Genomic DNA, 20,754 nt, shown 5'->3' on the forward strand with positions numbered 1-20,754 from the left:
ACCGTTTGCAAACATTTGCGTTAATGGGACCGTATCCTTGTTTGGCCCTTCTATTATTAAAGCTGTCCATAAAAAACAATGGAATTAGTTGTATAAAAGTAAGGCTGTGAATGCAGGAAGCTAATTTCATATGCATTTTATTTCCAATGCACTTCTGAGATAAGTGTTCGATACCAGGGGCAGTTTGTCGCTTTTGATATGCAAATAGACTTTGTAAATCTGAAGAAATACATACAAAGCTGTTCTTTAACATAATTAATAAGGAGTGTTTAAAGGGCTGGAAACCATTTCTTCCACATTACAAGTTACTAGCAATCTAATTTATAGACATTTTGTCCGAGTTAACCTTTTATTTTATCAGGAGGGTGTAACAATGTATCTTAAATGTGATATGAGATATTAACTAGGGATGTAGCACCAGCTAGTTACATAAAAACGAATAAACAAGAGTCATGTAGTGTAAGTAAAAGGAATAAAAGGGACATCATTTCAGTGGCTTCAAATCTGTCATTTGATTTTATAAAAAAATAATTATTTATAACATAACCGCCAACTCAATCAAAGAGACATTAAATAGCGTTCTCGTGTTTTATTTTCAAAAATACACGAAATTCATATATTATAATAAATTAATTCACAGTATTTAGAATACTTTCTAATATATATATATTTATATTTAACGTGTTTAAATTCTCTTTTTAGATTAAATTAGGTCATCATATATTAAGTTCAAATAAATAATACAAAAATTAAATACAAAGACTGTCAGACCTGGTGATTCTAGTTCATTAATTCTATTTCATAAATACAATAAATAAGTTGATTGCCATTAATAACATAGATTGGATAGCTGAATTTACAATATATGTATATATTTTACATTTCACATTCAGTATGTACAACGTCATTTAGAAAAGTCCAAGTGAGTATGAGAGTTCTTATGATATGAAATCAAAAGGGGGCTCATTCTCGATGTTGTTTAAAGATGTCTTGGTATTTAACTTTCGGGGGTCTTCAGGGGTCCACACTTTCGCTGTTCTAATGATGTTTTGTTCTTTCAACTGTTTCTCATCAGTCCAGGAGAGAGAGTGTCCTGCAAGAGGAGGAAGCCCATAGTCGGGATCACTTGGAGATGGTGATCCTGAAAAGGAAAAAACAATAATAAAAAGGTTAATAATCACATACGTTTATATGGTTCGCAGAATAAAAGTTTGATTATCAAATGTACGCAAAATGGCCAATAATGTAATACAACCACAGTTAATTTTACAACCGTAACCTTTCTCTTATATATAATTAAATCAGCTTACTTGTTCCTCTGTTGCAGATAATAACTTTCTTAATTTGATTAGAAGTGTCGCTGTTAGGGTTTCTTATAGGCATGTCGGACTGCACCAGTTCTGCGAGAAAGTTAATGTAGCCTATGGCGAGACGCAGAGTGTCAACTTTAGAGAGTCTCTTCTCGTAAGGCAGTGTAGGGATATGAGACCGGAGTCCTTCAAATGCATCGTTTATAGACTGCATTCTCCGACGCTCTCTGACATTGGCAGCATGCCTCAAATGTTGCATGTCGGCTTCTGATCTCATCCGCCTTCGCCTTTTCATCAGCGGGCCCTCTCCTTTGAGCTTGGGGGACACTTCTGAAGTGCTGTCAGCGCAGCCGTAGGAGAAGGTGGACGAGGAGGACGAGAAAGAAAAGTTGCCAGCATCGCAGTACTCCCCATCGTGCACTATTCTGCTGTCCTTGTAGTATTCTTGAATCTGAGTGGTAAGAAAGTCAACGTCCTCGTCCAGAAACTCGTCTGTGTCCAAGTGATCTCTGGAGGACTGATCGGTGAAGAAATCCTCCTCGTCGAAATAAGGGGAGGAGAAGGAGTCCAACCCCGTCAACTCATCTAACACTGTGTCCATTTTAAAAAAAAAAAAAAAACTTGATGTCCTGTTGCCCAGTAACAGCAGTTGCCTGCTCCTTGCACTGTCTCTGGGTGCTTAAGAGTTGCTTCAGCTGAAGGCTGGCACGCGAGGACTCTTATAACTACATCCACAGTCGCGTGCCATTAACTAGAAGCGCCAGCCAATCACAACGCAGAGTTCCTCCTGCGCGAGAGCAAAGGGATTATACACCTAGAGATAACACGCATTCCATCCAGCGAGATAAATGAAAAGGGGCAGGAACCGCATAGCCAATACACGGTTAACGCAGTTCATTTCTAAAAGTGTTATTTATATGAGCAATCTCACGAAGCGGATTTTAAATGCACCAGTTCAAAACGCGTGAACCAAAACACAAAAAGAATAGCATAAAGTATGACTACACTGTGGCCCACAATAGGTTAACCTAAATTAGGCTACTCTTAGTTTCTTATTTGTAACAAGTGTTCACGTTTGTTGTTATTCCTTTCTGGGACCCCTTAAGAAATGAGATTTGTGTTTCGCTGTATGAAGCCTTATTCTACCAATCAAATAAATTCTAACATTTAACGCAATTAATTTATATCTCTTTTATATTGGATGCATTGCTATAAGGTATAGAAATTATGTTTTAGTCTTAAGAGAGTGATATATTGTAAAATAGGAGGGACTTTTTTACACAGAGAATTGTGAGGGTCTGGAACCAACTCCCCAGTAATGTTGTTGAAGCTGTCACCCTGGGATCCTTCAAGAAGCTGCTTGATGAGATTCTGGGATCAATAAGCTACAAACAACCAAACGAGCAAGATGGGCTGAATGGCCTCCTCTCGTTTGTAAACTTTCTTATGTTCTTATGGTTCGGACAGTCAGAAATAATCAGATAAAAGTATTGCGTCCCAGCCACTGAATCCAAGTATGCGCGCCACCAAGCCCTGCATATTACCACAGCGTTTACTTTATATAAATACATTGGGATTGTGAAAAAGAAGCTCAGCAAAATAAGTGTTTGCTGTATTCGTTTTAGATAATTGCAATTGCTTTCTTTCTTTCTTTCTTTCTTTCTATCTTTCTTTCTTTCTTTCTTTCTTTCTTTTGTTTCTTGGGGGCGTGGTCAGGCGATTGAGGCATATTGGAAACGAGTGTTTGTCACTTGCAACCCGATACAATGCAATGGTCCTTCAAATAGGCTGACCAATTTCAATGCTCTAGTAGTGGATGTAAACCATTCAGCAAACAGGAAACTTGCTCGTCACCTGTTGTATGAAAGCTCTTAGAAACACTGCACACGTTGTCGTACAAATATACTGAAAGAGGTTAAAATAAGAGTGCTACTCATCAATCACAGAGGTAGTACGGCGCTGGTCTGTGCGATTGTCCTCTTCTGCAGTGGACACATGCCCGTTCACGCAGCATTCAACACAGAATGGGAAGCCTCTTTACTACAATGCAGGGGCGTGCTTGGCCTTTCAATAGAAACCACTTTCTATCACCGCAAACAGCTAATTTTTAACAATAAGGTGTGTCTATCTTTTAAAACCTTGAAAAGAACACATTATGGAAGCACTATAAAACCTGCTGAGACTGGACACAACACCAAAGGTCCACCAGAGAGTTCACTTGAACGAGGGTCTCCAAATAGTAGGTTCTTCACACGTTCTTCTATTAAGCCAGAATGGCCTCATTAACGTTGCAGTTAAAAATAAGAAATCGGCTACTTGATTGAATAGAATTTTGTGAAAAGCAGAATTGATTGAATGATAAACGTAATTATTTGCTGATAACCAGTAGTCTGTATTTTGATCGGTTGTGTTTCACTGTCAGAGAAATTCTAACATTTAACGCAATTATTCAATTGACTTCAGAATAAACTGCAGCTACAATGGAATTCCTATTTAAGTAATCGACCTTCCCTTTTTCTTATGTTCTTATACTCTTTTTAGGCACTTTTTTACACAGAGAATTGTGAGGGTCTGGAACCAACTCCCCAGTAATGTTGTTGAAGCTGACACCCTGGGATCCTTCAAGAAGCTGCTTGATGAGATTCTGGGATCAATAAGCTACTAACAACCGAATGGGCTCCTCTCGTTTGTAAACTTATGTTCTTATACTAATTTCAAGTATTATTTATGTATTGTTTCAATATTCTAAACATTTCAACACAGCACTGAGAAAAAAAGTTTTCTTTTACATATTTGATATTTTTACGCAAATTTAAACAAAGCACGTGTATCTTATGTGCCCGTACCAAAATCCCTCATGTCAGGACCATCACAGCCAGTGACGTCAACAAAACTTACAGTCTTCTTGGCGTTTTTACTAGGTGCCTAAGTATAATCTAAACTGCGCAGTTTGTGAGAAACAGGTCGTGTATTTTGGAACGGCACAAACAGTTGCACTTATGATGTCATCATATGTCAGGTAGATTTTAATGACACCTGGTATTTATGGGACCATGTAGCCTATTCTGCACCATGGGGTTTGAAAAACTGTTATTTAACCTGTATGTAATAGAAAGAACAAAGCGAATTAGGAAATAGCCCAATAATACTCTAATAACAATAATTATAATATATGCGCTGAACCTTGAGCTCATACCGCCTTTGCAGAATTTATGAGGAAACATTAAAATCGCCCTTTAATTGTTAACTGGTGAGCTGAGATGATAAACAAAGGGTTCAGATAAAGGGTTCAAAATATGAAGCATCAAAATTGGAACCGCTAAGTATGGCTTTGCTCGATCAAACGATTCAGTTCAGAAACTACATCGAATCCTTTGTGTTCAGTAGGGTATAATACATAACCATATATATATGGTCCATCTCAAAGCATATCTCAAATATAATGGATGTAAAATATATTAAATTAAATTAGGAATAGTTGGTATTTGCATTCATCGCTTAAAACTACAAATCTAACCATTTGCAGGTAGTTTTCTATTGTTATAGGGAGAACTAGAAGGGTTCATTCTGAGATATCATGCTCAAAATTGAAGATTTAAGCCCCCTTTATTATCCTTTTGATTACATTTCTTAACGACTTTGGGATCCAGTAAAAAGAAAACACCAGCTAAAAGGCTAGTGGTTATTTACTGCAGTGTGTATGGTTTTATTATGAAGGTGCTGGTCTCAGAATAAAAGAGCGTTTGCCCTCACAGTATGGTCGCCAAAGAGGACGTCTGTCAGACACCTCAATACAAATTATTCTGGTACCTGAGCTCTTTACTGGTTGTGAACTATAAAAACTCTTTTTAACATGCATTCATGTCAAAACGGTGGGGGTCACTTTGTTCAAATTTCCTGTAAGTGTCTCGGCTGTGGGTGCCGCTGCAAGCTGGACGGCGGCGGACAATCCGTGGGAATCCAAACACTTGCGCTCCTTGCAGTCAGTGAAATACTCAGCGAGAACATTATAAATGGGTAGTGCTCGCTTTGCAGCTTGTGAGACGAAAATGGCAAGTGCCGTCTTGGAGAGACGTTAAGGATGTTTATGAAAACTAAGCGTGTACAAACACAAACGTTTTGAACTTAAAGCATTTACGACCCTAAAAGGCAAATCCCGTTGCAGGTTCTTTAACTTTTATGATTATTATTTATTTCTTAGCAGACGCCCTTATCCAGGGCGACTTACAAGATATCACATTATTTTTACATACAATTACCCATTTATACAGTTGGGTTTTTACTGGAGCAATCTAGCTAAAGTACCTTGCTCAAGGGTACAGCAGCAGTGTCCCCCACTAGGGATTGAACCCACAACCCTCCGGTCAAGAGTCCAGAGCCCTAACCACTACTCCACACTGCTGCCCGGTGCTCCTGCATGAAGCTCCTGCATGAAGGTTAGATGAACAATTATCTCACAAGCGATGGTCAACGTGTCTGTAGCCTATATACTGTAGTTTCCTATTTTGTATACCTAATCAACCATTTACTGAGAAAATAGCACATTATTTTAAAGGTACAGTTGATAGATATTTACAGTTGACTATTTTAATGCTATAGGCTATATTGACCACTTTCTGGTCTTCTCTCAGGACCTAATCAAAATATAAAATCTCTGTTGTAGATCCTGACGACTTCCATCACAAATGTAAACTGTTTTTTTTTTTTTTTTAATCACTTCATATTTTTATTATATTTATCCCTGATAGGTCTATTGATGCCACAGTGATGCCAAACTGGTAATAGATAGATAGATAGATAGATAGATAGATAGATAGATAGATAGATAGATAGATAGATAGATAGATAGATAGATATGGGTATAGTAAGCACAGTTAATTCTGGGAAACCAAGAACTCCTAATTCCCAAATTCCAAAAAAACAAAACAAAGCATGACTGATTGATAGTGGTGCTAACAAGTGAGGCTTGCCTGCGTTTTTACAGCAGGGTATATACCCTTTCACTGCACATGGGTAAAAACAGACAAGTGTACAATGGTCTGATCTGATTGCGTTTAATCGCATTAAATATCAAATGAATGTGTCTTGTCGGATTATTGTCGCTAGAACCTTGGCAGAGGGAGGATTATTGCTAATACGATACGGTTTACTAATACGATATGATTAAAGCGCCACAACACAGTGATGTGTTTCTTTCTTGTTTTGTTTTTGTGACACAGCGCAGGCATTTCTCTGCAGGGGTGACTTATTGACTCCTTTATTATCACTAAATGAAAGAGAAATATGGTGGGAAATTGACCGAATATAGTTACATAAAACTATTTAAACAGCACATCAATATATCTCAACTGCATCAACAGTGTCGTTATAGTTTTATGTTGGAACAGATAGTAAACATTATTATTATTATTATTATTATTATTATTATTATTATTATTATTATTATTATTATTATTATTATTATAGACTATTTAGACGCTCCAAAACCACACGTGTTACCAAAATAAACAATGCCAACTCTTAAACATGTATTTCTTCAAAATTCAGTAAAATGCAATAGTGTACATATAACCTATTTTTACAGTATGTCTGTAAATTTACAGGACAAAAATATAGTAAACAGCCTTACTGACAGAAATGTCCCTTCATCTAATATGTCTATCTAATGTTGTAGTTCTTTGTATAGATGTGTAGCATACTGTATATGATACAAGGGGTGCTTTTAGATTTGTGGTTTATGGACAATGTCCTTCATTATTGAGCCGTGCAGTTCAGAGTCCTGTTCCAAGCTCTGTTGAGGTAATTAAGCCGTTGGAATGAAGCCCTGCTCTGGAAGGCCCTGAAGCGGGGCACTCTTGTAAACAAGATGCCGGTATGATTTTGAGCTGGCAGTGTTATATCCTAATCTAACGGTATAAAAGGTTTTAATATTGTGTTCAAAAATATGTTCTTACAATAACGTTTGTTCTAAAGTTGTTATAATGTCCCTAACATTACTATTAACATATTTTGGTTGAATGCTGTCTTTCAGAGGTACACTTTCAGCTTTCAATGGTGATAACTAATTACAGTACAGTATTAAAAACAGCGAAAATCGCTAGTGACATTTAGCTCCATCTCGTGGAGTTGTGTCTGAATTGCACACAACAGGCCAGAATTCTAAGTATTAGCTCAATTTACAGCAATTTACATTAACGTCTTGGGTTACATATTAGAAGTTTCACGAAGTCCGTTTTGCCTTTCAGAAAAAGAAAATAAAACTGTTGAAAACTTTGGAAAGTGCGATAAAATAATCTCCATAAAATATATAACACTGTAATAATAATAATAATAATAATAATAATAATAATAATATTAATAATAATAATAATAATAATAATAATAATAATAATAATAATAATAATAATAATAATAATAATAATACACAACAAATATCCCTGAAGAGGCGTATAACGTTTCTTCGACAAACTGGTGTTTGAAAACAAAGGCGTGGATAAAAGCGTCTGCTAAATAAACTAATAAATAACACTAACTGACCTAAGTTAAGGTCATTTTTAATATGTGGTGCTGTGATGCGTAAATCTACCTGATATATTAACTACAAATGTGGAACCAGCTCTGTCGGTCATTTTCCATAGAGGGTAAACAGGGTGATTGGAGTTATGCTGTGTTGATGTGGTACCCTACTTTCTAAGCGCCCGCTACACAGCCGCATTCTTGTAACTACCCAAGAACAGATTTGGAAAGCGAATGTATCGGGACTTTTTTTTTAAAACTATTGCCGTTTACAATGGCTCTCATCTGCAAAGGAAACACCTGCGTGATTGGCTGTCACACCGCGCAACACATACCAAACTGGTACCTGAATTCTGCACTGGTCGTTTAGCAAAAACAGCGCCTTTTAAAGTCTTTCAATGCAAGACCGTGACCGTCACCTTTTCACAATGAATTTACAAGTGTCACAGATTTCAGTGCCAGTGCTGCTGCAAAGCGACGGACATCCATGGGAATACCAACACTTGCGCGCCTTGAACAGACAGTACAATGGCGAACGTTATAAATGAGATGTTCTTGCCTTGCACATAGTCATGGTAAATTACATGTTATGGAATAAACCGGTGGGGAAGGTTTCCATGGTGTATGTGTACAGACACCGTATAGGCTACCCTTTGAATGAATGTGATTACGAGTCATTCAGGATAACATTTAATATGTAGAAAACAAACTAATCATAAACGCATTGATGATAATAATAATAATAATAATAATAATAATAATAATAATAATAATAATAATAATAATAATAATAATAATAATAATTTTCCAATTAACATATCATTAAGGCTTCATTTCTAACGGTCGTTTGTTTTAGCTGCTAGTAACTATAGTTTATGTTAAATAAAGCGTTTAATCACATTTCACTTTTAAACACGAATAAGACAAGGAGAACGGGTAAGAATGATGAACGTATTCAATAGGAAATGATTCAATAGGGAATATTTTGGATTCCTGATTACGCCTGTGAGAAGACTAGGCATCTCCTCGGGTGGGATGGAGGTGCCTGGCTACCGTATACGGTGCTGACCAGGACAAACACATATTTACACCGGCGCACAAGTTACTCAGCAAAAGAATGGACAACTTCTCTTTTAAGGTCAGCTCTACACAGTTTGGTGCTTTGGATATTTACCCCTGCCTTATAGATAGGATGGATAGGATAGTTCTTTTTCAGGCCAGTGCTGAGCAACGAGTAGAACCAATACATATATGTAACGAGTATCTAAGTATATGATCCTTCAGAGTACAAATAATACACAAGCAATTATATATATATATATATATATATATATATATATATATATATATATATATAGCTTATTTATTGTAGACTATTTTGAGTTTAGAACCGTTTAGTCTAAGTATAGCCTACCTACGTATTGTAAGTTAAACACGTCATTTTGCTGTATACCTTAATTTAGTAGTGTTATTTTTTATAATACAATCAAGTAAAACGTGCTGTGAATTACTTTGACAAGCCTATGCATGCTGATTCCTTAACCATAAGGAAAGGGCATCAGCAGGTCTATAGTTAGTCACATGTATAGACTACATGTAGTTGCTGCATACAGCCTACAATATGACAGTACAATACAAAAACAGAAAACGAAATCATTAGAGTATAATATTCTAAGTGGAATCCTATATGGTATGTTGGTAAGGGATTCAAATGCTATACATGTCACATCTGTAATGTGATTAAAAAACAAAACAAAAAGGCGTTTAAACGGGGCTCCTAAACCAAACTGAAGCGATACCGAAATGGGTGCAATGTAACATTATTTTAGAACAGCACGAGCCGGCTATAGCCTGCCTAAATACCCCCACAGCCTACAAACACGTTCGAACACTCAGCCTATCCGAAAACACTTACTTTAAAAATAATATTTCACATATCCATAGTTACTTTTCAGGGTTACCTACTCAAGCACAATACTCTGTGCCGGATGGCATGTTGTGTCTTGAGGCGCACTGACCTCGTACCTAAAGTTTGTGCTGGTGACGTACCATAGACAAGCCGTTCGCTGTTATTCATGCCGCGATTAAGGAGGTCAGAGTGTGTCAGCCCTGGGTGCTCGAGCAAGCAAAGGAACAGAGAATCCCTGGGAATTAAAACACTTGTGCTCGCAGTCAGCAAAACAGCCCACTGAGGATGTAAATAGGATGCACCCGCTTTGCAGATTGCCAGTCAAATTAAATTATATGGTCACACGTTTTGGCGTGTTTCGAAGTATTTCATTCAATGGATGATAAAATAAATCCATTTGGAGTTGTGGAAGGAAGGTTTTCTGTTCAAATGTGACTTGTATGCAGTAAGGCTTATAATCATGACATTAAATCATATATATATATATATATATATATATATATATATATATATATATATATATATATATATATATATGCGCGTACAATGTGTACCGCCTTATTGGGCAATGAATAAGTAAAGCTTCAACTTTTGTAAATCAAGGGAACGCCATGTTTTATTCAAGATGTTTTACACAAACCATTCCTATATTATAATTTAATGAACAAACAAAGATTTGGAAACTATTATTATTATTATTATTATTATTATTATTATTATTATTATTATTATTATTATTATTTATTTCTTAGCAGACGCCGTTATCCAGGGCGACTTACAATCGTAAACAAATACATTTCAAAGATTTTATGATACATTAAACTAAAGACAAAGTTCTATTAAAGAAATATCTGTCACCAAAACCAATCTATTGATCGATCAAAGTCCAATCAACCAATCTTTCTGTCTAGCCTATTTGTCTGTAAGTCGGTCTATTGATTTGCTCACACAGACCTAATTAGTAACGGTGAGAATATAGACACATTCAGCAAACGGAACCTTTTGCAGAATGCATAAATAAATAAATAAATAAAAAATATCCACACACGCAATTCTTCCTTTAAAGCAATATTTTAAGAATATAAAGTGTTTGTCCTGCTGCTACCATTTTCACATTGCATTTGAGATTGTTTTTTGATGGCTGTCAGAATGCCCTACCCTCTTTGTTCAATTAGGGATCCATCAATGTGAAGCAAGAAAGTAACACCTGTATCTATTAAGTTGATTATTTCTCTTCACCCATAACACGTCTGCATTAGCCTATCATAATTCATTATCTATTAATGCACAATTTTACAGGACTAGTACCACATTCATCCTAGTCTTAAAATCACCAGTAAACAACCCTGTTTTGGGGGGTGAAATAATGAACAGCCGCCTCACCCCTTCGTGCTGCATTGGGAATACATTTATATTGTAGGGCGAGGCAATCCACACACAGGCGGAGGGCGGGCGCAAACGCGGGATCTCTCGCTCTGAAACATAACGCCGAAACCGCTGTAAGAGCGAGCCGGCTCTTTTGCAAGGAGCGTATGGGTTATGTCTCTGTGTGTGATTATGTCAACTAGCAGCCCTGCTTCCCCCGTGCACGCTACAATATTATTATATTCAGATTGTTCTTTTAAAAATCTGTTTTTGATGATGGACAATCATCTTTTCAGGAGGTATCAATAAACGTAGTGAAGAAAATGTGCAGGGTGAATGAGCAATATATGCGCCCAGTGCATTAATAGAACATGCGAAACTGTGTGGTAACACTTGAAGCAATGCGTTACAATATTTATATTACAAAGGGAAACAATTAAAAAGGTCTAATTAATCAAATTATTAGTTCAATTAAGGGTCTAGTTAAATAATTGAGAGCTCAATTTGAAAGAAAACCAGAAGACACAGGGGGTCCCCAGGACCGAGGTTGGGAAGCCCTGTCCTAATGCTTATTAGGAGTCTCAGAAGTACTGAAATAAACACAATAAATTCAATGTATTACATTTATTTCAGTATTTTTAAATGTAACATTATCGAGTGTTTAATGCTAGTTGTGGATGAGCGATCTCAGATTCAATTTGGGATTTCCTGACTGTCTTCCAGTGACTCACAAAGCAGAAAGCACGCGAGAGTTGCATGTGCAGTATAGATCGGCATACATTTTAGATTTATTTCCATTGCTTACTTGAGGCAGTTGTGTATCTTAAAATGTGATTATTACTACACTGTATTACTACGGACCGTGCTACACTGGATTTGCTATTCTCTAGTGCCACCTTGCTGCCATTTCCCATATAGCATTTTTTTTAAGCAACAAAACATAATCACATTAAAGGCATGCATACTCACGTACTCTATACTAAAAATAACCCAAACGAAAAAATAAAAAAACCTAACTATCTAACCATTACATTTAACAGACGTCGAGATGAGCAGTATAATCCTGGTCTGGCAATGCAATGTGAAACAAGCAATGTGATTGGTGGAGCAAGGTTCGCTGTCCGTATATTGGATTGATAGGGACAGTTGGAGCCTTGTCACGTTTTCAAAATCACTGTGCTGCCTCACAGAATTTAAAGAACCAGTAGCCATCTTGTTTACAGTTACAGATGTACAGTAACTAGAAAACGGAGTGACCAAAAAATAGCAAAAGTAGTAAGTAGCCATGCCGAATCTTTATAAAATACTAAGGGATTTCTATAGAAATGTAAGAAATGCCCATGGAGAAAAATATATACAATTTCAAGCTACAATTAGTCTCGGAGCTGGAATAAACTGCTGTCTAAATGAAAATAAAACTGGGGAATCTGTCAATATACACACCCACCCCAACGTTGTCACTTTAAACCAGGGGTGCCCAATCCTGGTCCTGGAGGGCCGATGTCCCTCCTGGCTTTTGTTGCAACTGTGCCCTAAATTACTTATTATGTAGCCCAGTGGTAAAATACTAGTGTATATACTATGTATATAAAGAAATTCTGTATAGACTATATTTAGGATGGCTTTAGGACCTGTTTTTCAGCAGAGTAGTCTGGAGAGGTGTTCTCGTGGCCAATGAGGCGTCGTGTGTTCAACTGATCTCCCGAGAGCCAATAGAAATCGTCCCTGCAAGAGTGGGCGGGAGTCTCAGGGAAACGTTTTGGGGAGAAAAATGAGAATAGAGGGGAGTCTGAAAAAAATAAAACCGGGAGCTAGAATAGAGCAGTACAGAGTGAGTGATTCAGCAGAGTAAAAGAGGGGATTTCTTAAGTCAGGAAATTCCTATAAACTTTAGTTGACAGTACTTCAGTTTAAACAAGTTTCAGAAGAGTATTCTGTTACTTCTGCTTTTATTTCTTTTGAGTTCACGTACAAGCTCGTGTTTTATTTTAAGCAGCCGGTAGGTCTGTCAGGTTACGTAGTCACTCATTATGAGTTATTTCTTTAGGCATTGTTATATACAGTCTTGTTAAAACAACATATTGTATTGCAAAGTTTAAGTTTATGCACCGTTAATACGTGCTTGAAATGAAAGTAAAGAGACAGTGACTAGATGGTAAAATAAACGAAGCAATTGAGAGGCAGCTGGACAGTGTTTCAGAAGGACCACGTTTCCAGATAGAGAGAGCGAGGTAGACTGCAGCGACAGAGAGGTTTGCCGTGATCCAGAGACCGCAAGCAATCGAGAGCAATTAGAAGAGTACATTTGAGTTAAATACCACTGAAGCATAGAGCTTTTAGTTACTGTTTAGTGATTTAAAAGAAGTTACATTTTGGGGAAAGTATTTTGTTATTGGAATTGTTTATATTGTATGTACAATTTACTTACCTGCAGTTCATTATATTAGTTTAACTTGAATCTCCATTTATAAAGATTATTTTTATATAAAATTCAGTACTGTGTGTGAGTGTGATTTTATTAGTTGTATATTGCTCTTGCTATTTGCATTTGTTATATGGTTGAATATAAGTTCCTGTGGGCGCGTGCCAATAATAGGGAAACCACGTGACCATCAGGTGGAGGCATTGCTAAAGAAGAAAAGTAAGTGTGATAGTTTACGTCTGGTAACAGTGTGCAAAAAGAAAAGGACCATTGGTTCTGGGATAATAGATAAGAATCCAGGGCCCTTACTGTTAGGTACAAGACCTATTTGTGCAGGGGTAAGTGATGTAACTATCACTATTACCTGCTGTATTATTGAATTGTGGTTTGTCAAACTTGTACTTTACTTGAACAAAAGTTATTGTATTGCTTGCTCTTATTGTATTACTTGTATTGTAACGCTTGAAATGTTTTTGCTTACGATTGTAAGTCGCCCTGGATAAGGGCGTCTGCTAAGAAATAAATAATAATAATAATAATAATAATAAGTGAGACAAGTGTTACACTTAATTGGACCAATCAAGCCCTTATTAGAAGCTTAATTGGTCCAATTAATCAATTTAGTGTACAGTTTGAACAAAAACCAGGAGGGCATCGGCCCTCCAGGACCAGGATTGGGCACCCCTGCGGTTTAAACAATGTCTTTGCAAATTAACTCAGTGCCGTCTCAACTCAGCCCCCTGGTGGATCTTTTCGGCGGCACCCAGCTCTCTCCAAACGACAGCCGGGTTCTGAGGTTGCTGTTGGGGCTGCTCTGGCTAGCCTCTGCCTCGCTGTGTAGCGGTCCAAGGGAGCCCAGATCCAGGGGAACTCCGCATTGCGTCGCTCTCAAAACCCTCCGCTACTGGTCATGTGTGCTTTTAAAAAACAAAAAAAAAATTTTACCCCGTGGAGTATTAACCCTTTGCGGTCCATTTATTAATCGCGCGTCAGGCACGCCAGGTCTAATTAATTTTCACACGCGCAGTTAATTTTATACGCGCTGTTTAAAAGTATTTTTTTTCACAGTCAAACGGGTTTAAATGGCCCTGCATATCAACAAAGCACACACTAGGCATCTCCAGCCCCGCCCCAGCCTTTTGTTTGCTATAGCGTTCAGCTGTGTAAGAAATAAATAATAATAATAATAATAGTCGTACATACCGATCGATCATATCCAGATCACTCGTTTTATCACCAAACTCCTCAATAATGCGATCCAAGTCATTATTTTATTACTATAACATCTGAAAAAAGCTCTGCAAATGTCCATGATAGTCTCAGTGCGCTGACGCACTTAGCCAGCTTGTTTACTATGGACGCCCATTATCTGATACCTGATACCATGTATGACTATTCATGAAATACGCCTTTTTTTTTTTTTTTTTTTATTTTTTTTTCCCCGACTTGTCTCGGCTCCTGTCGCTACCACTCGGCAATTGAATGGTTTTCTCGGCTTTTTCCGGAGAAAAAACGACTAAACACCCGTTTATTGCGTTGCTATAATGATGTCGGACCCAGTCCGACAAAGGACCTGTGAGGAATAATTGCAATGTCGGACCCAGTCCGACAATGGACCGCAAAGGGTTAATAGAGTTTGTTTTATTAATTTTAAACCGTCCATTGTGTATGTTTACAGACCCCTGGGGATCAAGGATTACCTGTGCAGGGCTATTAATAGTTCTGTTTGGCCACAAAGGTCCTTGCCCTTTTAAACACAAGGTGGCGTAGCCAGCACTACAATTGCAAGTATTTTGTTATAATTAACTGTTTGGTTACCGCTGTCATCCTACCCGTGACATAAGTCAGTGGCGCAATGGAATTTTAGGTTTTGTGCTTTTTTGAAAATACACTCGCATTACAGCTTGTTAAGCAATTGAAATTAATAATTGGTTCTGTTTTGCAAATAACGCCTTATTTTCAAAAGGTGCAAAATACACTCGCTCATTAACAGTGAGCGGTGTCAGGGCTACTGAGCTGTAGGTCTGCAATGGAGAGTATCGAAGCGCTTCCAATTCAAGTGCAGCACGAGAGGGAAGGGATGAGGAAAAATCGACCCTACACTTAAACATTCAGCTAGCCTATTGCATATAAAGAATATGAATATTAATACTGCATCAGAGAGTACTTTGTGATATTGAAATAAATTAAGGATTTGTTTTTTCTATAGGCACGCTGTATTATTATTAATATTAGTATTATTATTATTTAGTCATTTAGCATATCCTTTTATACAAAGCGACTTAGAGACTAGGGGGTGCATCACAACTTTAGGTCCCAGAATCTTTTTTGGACTTCTTTATTTGACCTTTTTATGGAAAAGGTTGCGGTTATTTTTTCGGTTATATCCTTCCATATTTTAAATTTAGCAGTGGCTCCGGACCTTTTGCAGAAAATAACAGTTTTATGTAAAATATAAAAGAGCAAAAGCTCAACTTGGGTAGCTAAAGGCCATTGCACACTGGATCCGATAACGCATCCGAATTTAACATGCGTCTGAACAGAAAAAACGATCATGTATATTCCCTATTGCACTTGCACACTGAGTGCGTAATTGTCGTACGACGGTGATGCGTCAATTTTGGAATCAAAACAAAGTTCGATTTGATCCAATTTGACATGTTAAAAACTACATTGACTAATGAAAAACGACTGTGAAGACACGTGGATTCCTGCAGTTCCCTGAACAAAATGGAAAAACAAATTATGTGTGTCGCCAAACAAAAAATACTTTATGATAAATCCAACAAGACACTGCCATGGACTTGGGCATGAATGATACTGTAATGGCGGGTCCCGAGGCGCGCTGGCGAGAGGGGCGGGGCCGGCGCGGTGACTGTTCAGCACCAACCCGGAAGGGCACGCCCTGCGGATCGGGAGTGTGGTCAGCACGCTGGAGTGAACGGGAGAACCCAGCCTGTACTTTTCCATCCAGCGAGGTTACCTGAGGTCAGGCTGGGGCCCCGCCCCCTTCCTTCCAGAATGTTCAGATCCTCAGACTGAGGCCCCGGGGCTGGGCGATTTCTATCCAGCTGCCATTTGGGGAAATTCCAGCCGGATGAGGTGTCCATTCTGGATTGGCTGGAACAAGCACTGCCTCCCTCCAGCTCTCTTATAAAAGGGGCTGAGAGCAGAACGGGTGAACAACAGCTAACGACAAGGAAAGCTAAGGAGAAGAGAGAGCTGACTTCAGCTTTGTTAAGTGATTATTGAAACTAAAACAAAATAAAAGTTTAGCCTTGAACTCCTTGCCTTGTGTCCTTCTTTTTCACACCACCACATTGGTGTCAGAGTGGGATGGTGTGGGTGCTCAAGAAGGAACCAGAGGAGGAGATGAGTCAAGACCCCCGGCTTCAATGTAAAGGTCGACTAGAATGCTTTCCACGCCCAGTTTAACCTGGTGGCCTGACTTGAAGAATGGATCGGGGAGGAAAAGGCCCTCCCAACTTGCCAGGTATCTGGTGCCTTGCCTACTGACCCTTGCCCCAGAGCAGCAGTCTGACTACGCTGCGTTGAGCAAGGCCCTTCAGAGTCGGTTTGGCAGCAGCCAACAGCCAGGGCTGCTGCACAGTGAACTCCGAGGGCAGACTAGGAGGGCAGGGGAATCCCTCTGTGAGCTGGCAACCGCCATTGAGATTCTAACTCTACACGCATTTGTCAACATGCCTTCTCCGTGCAGGAGGAGCTGGCCAGAGACCAGTTTGTGGAGGTTATTGGGACCAGAGAACCATGGGCGCAGGTGCGTCTATTCCGGCCCCAGAGCCTCAAGGCAGTGGAGCAGACGCAAGAGAGGGAGGTGGTCTGGGCTACGGAGTGACAGGGATCGGCGGGACAAAGGCAACCAGCTGTCTGGACGACACAGCTTGAGACGGGGACGTCTGCCCCCAGTGAGGCGCCAACGGCATGGCTCCCAGAGATCGTCGCTCTTCTCACAGCAGTAGCTGCCCATGACCCGGGAGCCAGTCGCGGACGATGATGGGGGAGCTGACACCGATGGGGGGGAAAGGGGACATTGACCATCTACATCGGGATGCAGGTGTTGAAACACCCAGTGTGGATTGCCCCAGTCCAAGACCCGTGCATTCTTGGGCTGGATTTCCTAAGACGTATCGGCGGCCAGCTCAAACTCTGGGGGGGGCTACTCCGTATTCCTGGTGAACCGGCTCTTGCCCTGGCAGGACCCAGGGCACTGGTGCCGGCTCCAGGGAGACAGCAAGTACAGAAACACCCTTCCTCGGGTCTCCCAGCGAGTCACTGCAGCTGGACATCACTCCTGTTCCGTCTGGGCGGAAGAAGAGGACTCGGCCGTCAGGTCGGTCTCATTAGAAACGGGGGGGGGGCCGTATCCATCTGCCTCGACCAGAGGAGCTGCCTGAACAGTGCTCTCAGCCAGCCACCACCACCACCTTCTCCATGTCCCCGATCCAGCGGCCAAGGGTCTCTCCTCGGCCATGAAGTGTAGAGGAAACCGCTCACGACACAACAATCACAGTCTGGCAGCTTAATTGCGAGGGGCTTTGCCCAGAGCAACAAGGCCAGCTTCGGGAGCTGTTGTTGAGATTCCGTCACAGCTGCTAATGCCGAGGAAGCGAGCCGGACACACTTGGTCCAGCACAAAATCGACACAGAGGATGCCGCGCCGATTAAACTGAGACCCCGCCGTGTTCCGCTGGCTCGTCAGCCGGAGACGGAGAAAATCTTGCGAGGAATGCTGGATGCGGGTCTGCTGAAGCTTTCTGAAAGTCCCTGGATGGCCCCGGTGGTGATGGTCCCTAAAAAGAATGGAGAATGGAGATTCTGCATGGACTACTGCCAGTTGAACAAGGTCACTAGGAAAGACTTCTATCCACTTCCCCACATAGACAAATCCCTGGACCTGGTGGCTGGTTACTCGTGGTTCACGTCCTTTGACCCAAGGAGTGGCTACTGGCAGGTAGCCCTCACCCCTGAAGCATGACAAAAGACCGCCTTTTCCACCGGGAAGGGACTATGGCAGTTCCAGGTGATGCCATTTGGACTCTGCAATGCTCATTCTACTTTTGAGTGGGCACTAACTGGCATCCCCTGGCAGCGCTGCCTTTACCTGGACAACCTGCTGGTGCATGGCCCCAGCTTCGAAGAGGCCCTTGCATCCCTCCAACAAGTGCTACAACACAGCAGGTCTGAAGCTGAACCCAGACAAGTGTCAGTTCATGAGGAAGGAGGTCACCTTCCTTGAACACTGGGTTGGGGGTCAGGGCATCAGCACAGAGGTGGACAAGATGTGCTGCCTTGTTGTTTTCCAGTTAAATGGAAGTCCAGACTATTGAAATGTGTCTAATTGGCTTGTTAATTAACCTGAAAATCAATTGTCGTTTCAATTAAACCAGTATAAGCAGGAGTTGCAAGGGTGTTGTGAGTAGGAGAAATTAACCTGCTTCTTGTAACGGTTTTTGTTTATTATTTAATTTTAACTTTACACTTACCGCGGTCTGGATTTGAACTGCTGACCCTAGACACTACAGGCAGACACACTACAATTTCACTAATGGGGAACCCCCCCTAGCGGGGTTTGTAGTCATGTCTTTCACGCACACATACAATGTGCCTATTTGGCCAGTAGGGGTCATTCATTACACTTGAAAATCGAGACGTATCACCGTGTAACAATTTTTTTTTTTTTTGGTTCCTGGGTAGTAAGTGTTATTTCCTAATTGCTTATGCCTCAAAAGTATAGAAAATGGCTATTATTCCCCACAAACTTTGCTTTTGTGATCAGGACAGTGATATTTTGAAATTTACCTATTTTCCAGAACATTCCAGATAGATTCAGTGCTGAGTAAACTTGGAGTAACTTCTAGAACTTTCTAGAACTTTCCAGTAATATAAATAGTAGTATAAATACAGGGGCCTTAAGCCCACCAGTTCAGTTTAGTTCCAGCTGCCTAAGTGGATACATATCTGTATTTTTCTGAGATGGCATCAAGAGGCTGCAAGCATCCAGCAGACGCATTTTGCTATGTCTGCGGCCAATTTATCAAGACGAGCGAAAAAGTACTCCGTGGAAGCATCTGCTAAGATGTGTGAGGCCTACAAGGCATATTTCGGCATGCCTGTTGGGGATCAAGACAAACCCTGGGCACCTCATTTCACCTGCGAGCACTGCAAAAAAACTCTGGAAGATAAGATGGACAATTTTTGCTCGGAATTTTATGTTATAAAATTTGTTTTTTTTAAATTGTAAAAGTTTTTCATTTTAAAATGTTTTACAATTTTCAATGTTATTGAAAAAATATATCATATATGAAAAATGTTGCGAGAATCTCTTACACATTAGTCATGGGTGAAATAAATGTATTTTTGTAGGATGGTACAGAGGGGAAAAGAGAGCCAGTTCGCTATCCCAAGAATTTGTCGGGAACCCACTGACCACTCAAGCAACTGCTACTTCTGCATGGTGGACCCTTCCAAACGTCAGACTGGCAAGAATGCACCTGCTATCATGTATCCGGACCTTCCTTCATCCATCGCCCCGGTGCCACACTGCCATGAGCTCCCCGTACCCACTCCTCCGGAGAGAGAGCAGCCATCTTTAGAAGAGAGCAGCAAGTCAGAGAGCGAGGAAGACGTTGTAGATCCAGATGACAATTTCAGAGGTGGAGCTGAGGAGAGAAACCCATACTACCCCAACCAAAAAGACCTCAACGACTTGATTAGAGATCTTGGTCTCACCAAGTCCAATGCCGAGCTTTTGACGTCTAGGCTCAAGCAGTGGAACTTGTTGGATGAAAGTGTGCAAGTCGCAGATCAGAGGAAGCGCCACCAACCTTTTTCCAGCTTCTTCACCTGTCAAGATGGGCTCTGCTTCTGCCACAATGTGACCAGTCTGTTCGAGGCAATCGGAATCGCCTGTAACCAGAATGAGTGGCGCCTCTTCATTGACAGCTCATCCAGGAGCCTTAAAGCCGTGCTGCTCCATAATGGTAACAAGTACCCGTCTCTTCCCCTGGCTCACTCGGTGCACCTCAAAGAGGATTACAACAGCATCAAGACCTTGCTGGACGCCTTGAAGTATGATGAGTACGACTGGGAGGTCATAGGAGACTTAAAAATGGTGGCATTCCTGATGGGTCTCCAAGGCGGTTTTACCAAGTTTCCCTGCTATCTTTGCCTTTGGGACAGCAGGGACACCAAGGCGCACTACCACAGGCGGG

General features: G+C 40.2%; 1 protein-coding gene across 1 annotated transcript; it reads right to left on the minus strand.

Moving 5' to 3' along the window:
* Nucleotides 1–592: 592 nt before the first annotated feature.
* On the minus strand, nt 593–2,030 carry LOC117435673 (pancreas transcription factor 1 subunit alpha). The gene is made up of 2 exons (XM_034059020.2): nt 1,311–2,030; nt 593–1,141 (listed from the first exon to the last, which is right to left on the minus strand). The coding sequence occupies exons 1-2, from the start codon at nt 1,909–1,911 to the stop codon at nt 939–941; spliced, it is 804 nt and encodes a 267-aa protein (XP_033914911.1). The 5' UTR covers nt 1,912–2,030; the 3' UTR covers nt 593–938.
* Nucleotides 2,031–20,754: the final 18,724 nt, after the last annotated feature.

The sequence above is a fragment of the Acipenser ruthenus genome, chromosome 3 (genome assembly GCF_902713425.1).
Source record: "Acipenser ruthenus chromosome 3, fAciRut3.2 maternal haplotype, whole genome shotgun sequence".
In the NCBI taxonomy this organism is placed as follows: Eukaryota; Metazoa; Chordata; class Actinopteri; order Acipenseriformes; family Acipenseridae; genus Acipenser; species Acipenser ruthenus.